This window comes from Sinocyclocheilus anshuiensis, unplaced genomic scaffold (genome assembly GCF_001515605.1).
Source record: "Sinocyclocheilus anshuiensis isolate Anshui unplaced genomic scaffold, SAMN03320099.WGS_v1.1 scaffold519, whole genome shotgun sequence".
NCBI lineage: Eukaryota > Metazoa > Chordata > Actinopteri > Cypriniformes > Cyprinidae > Sinocyclocheilus > Sinocyclocheilus anshuiensis.
In genome coordinates, this window is record NW_015549637.1 from 734,794 (window position 1) to 737,293 (window position 2,500).

Consider the following 2,500-nt stretch of genomic DNA (forward strand, 5'->3'; position numbering starts at 1 on the left):
ACACACACACACACACACACACACACACACACACACACACACACACACACACACACTGGGTAATAACGGGACATTAAGAGACTGTGATATTGACGCTCGTGGGCCAGTAATCCCAGACGAGTGTTTGGCCTCCGGCTGGACTCGTTCATGAGAATCTCTGTGCGTGGGTGATATTTAGCGAGCTCTCATTTGCACTAATGTTAGCGAGCGGACGCGTCGCCGCCGGCTGCAGCTAATGCGATGTGACACTGTAATTGATGAGCTGCAGCGGGAAACGGAGCGCAGTAAACACTCACCCGCATGCGCCGTTGTACTCGAACTTCCCCTGATTCAGCTGCATGCCCAGATCTGAAACACAGCCATAATGTGTCATGAATATATGCTGCATTACAGAGGGAAACAAGACCAAGATTCTTCACGTCTCTCTTAAAACACACTGACTACATGGGGGGAAAGGAATATATCTATATATATCATTCCTATGACTATTTAATTCTTAGAGTCCAGCAAATGACATGGGGAAAAAAACATAAATATATATATATATATATATATATATAGAGAGAGAGAGAGAGATACATATTTCATTCCCACAAATTCAGAAATCATTCCCACGACTATTTAATTCATTCCATCGTTTTAGTTAAATTGTAACTAATTCTTAATTTGTGGTCACAATAAATATATTTTTGTCCACATGTCATGATCCAAAACTTGACATGTATATTTTCTTCAGGAGTCTCAGCATGTTGTGGTCTGTAGATGTGTCTGGGCTTCTGTGGGGTTTATGGAGCGTCTGATTGACTCCTCAACACACACATGATCTGAGGAATCCCTCGTGACTGGAGCTCAACACACACTCAGCTTCAGCAGTGATGTACTAAAGCACAGTCGTGTTTATGAAGCGAGCAGCGCTGATCGGAGTTCAGTCTGTCGCACATGAGTGTGTTTCTGAACAGATGCTGCTCTGAACATGCGGGAACGAGCATTATTACTGGCGTCCAGAGAAACGCAACATTCACACTGATATTTTCCTGCTTCTAAATAGCTTCACATTCTAGTGAAGTGTTGAAGTTGAGCTCCAGTCATGAGTGATTCCTCAGATCACGTGTGTTGTGTCGAAAAACCCCACAGACACTGAACAGAGCGGAAGAAAACAGCTAGAAACACTTTAGCAGGCACTGAGAAGCTCGTCAGGTCAGATCTAATGTGAACTTTACACTCTCACTATCTAGTTGGATATTATATTTTCTGGCCTGAGTTGAGTGACTTCAGAACACGGCTCATCTCAGAGCAGTCGTTTCTGTGAATGCGTGTCTCTCTGTGCGTACAGTAACGGCCCCAGCGGCTCTCGGGCCCCGGGCCCCGGCTGTACCTGGAGTCTGGAAGTTCAGAGACACCATCTGGCAGCCGGCGTTCCAGAAGACAGAAGACATGTAATTGCTGGAGTCCACGCGGCCTCCTTTGGGGTAGATGCGGCTCATCTGCCGCTTGTTGTAGCTGCACGTCTGCGGCTGAGGAAAACAGAGTGTGATTTCAGCATGGTTTGAGGGCTGATGGGTAATCGTGCGCAGCTGTCAAAGGATACTTCACAAACTCAATGGCGTTCGTCTTCAGATAGCCCAAACCCACAGACTCGTTGAAGGACGACATGTTGTGATGGATGTTCCTCTCTGAAATAAAACACTCAGTTTATGAACACACAGCTGTTTACATCCACATGTTGTGTCTCACAGGACATTTACACACACCCGCAACACATGAGAAAACACACCCTATCCTGGTTAATCAGAGTTTTTGTTCAAACCAGTCTGGATTTCTGAAACTGTGTGTATTATTCTATTTTACATACTGTGTTATTTTTCTCCTTTTAAATTCATACTACATTTCCTACTGTAAAGCACTTCGTGTGAAACTGTGCTTTGCACTGACTGTGTTTGTATAATTGTAATCTGAGTTTGAATATCATTATGGGTGACTTTGTTTGACAAAGATAATGACTGATTATTTACCTCAGAACATGAAAATGAATGAAACAAGAACGTTATAACAGTTTGATTTTTATTATTTGTTTATTATTAGCTGCCTTCCCATCGGTTTCGCTATAGTTGTGAACGTGACAGTGTTTGTTGCTACAGTAAGCGCTGGACTGACCCTCGGCGACCTCGAAGCTCTGGAACTTGACGGGCTGAGCGTAGTTGACCATTGCTGACAGGTACGGGTGGATGTTGGTCGTGGCTCCTTCATACTTATACGAGGCGATGAGCTGCTGCTCGGCATCAGCATCTTCAGCCGTTTCTACACCCTGATGAAGAAACACACGCGTGACGCTCAGCAGCTTCAGCTCTGTAGATTTGCTCAGACCAATCAAACAGGAGTCGCACCTTCTTCTTGTTCTCCAGCTCCGACGCTTCGGACACGTCGGTGGCGTCCGTGATTTCAGTCGCTTCTGAGATCTCGGTGACGTCTTCATCTGGGATCTGAAACACAGAGTGATGTG

General features: G+C 45.1%; 2 protein-coding genes across 11 annotated transcripts in view; one reads left to right on the forward strand and one right to left on the reverse strand.

Moving 5' to 3' along the window:
* Positions 1-2,500, reverse strand: part of plcb4b (phospholipase C, beta 4b) — a 43,929-nt gene that overhangs the window by 15,023 nt on the left and 26,406 nt on the right. For all 10 annotated transcript variants that reach the window (XM_016448876.1, XM_016448871.1, XM_016448875.1 and 7 more), the window contains 5 exons: positions 2,385-2,480; positions 2,155-2,305; positions 1,589-1,673; positions 1,376-1,500; positions 297-348 (listed from right to left, as the gene is read on the reverse strand). In XM_016448876.1, coding sequence (XP_016304362.1) covers positions 297-348; positions 1,376-1,500; positions 1,589-1,673; positions 2,155-2,305; positions 2,385-2,480 — 509 coding nt within the window. The remainder of the gene's footprint in view (positions 1-296; positions 349-1,375; positions 1,501-1,588; positions 1,674-2,154; positions 2,306-2,384; positions 2,481-2,500) is intronic.
* Positions 883-2,500, forward strand: part of LOC107659824 (gastrula zinc finger protein XlCGF49.1-like) — a 15,893-nt gene continuing 14,275 nt past the window's right edge. Inside the window, exon 1 of the mRNA XM_016448880.1 lies at positions 883-890. The gene's annotated coding sequence lies outside the window, so the exon portion shown is untranslated. The remainder of the gene's footprint in view (positions 891-2,500) is intronic.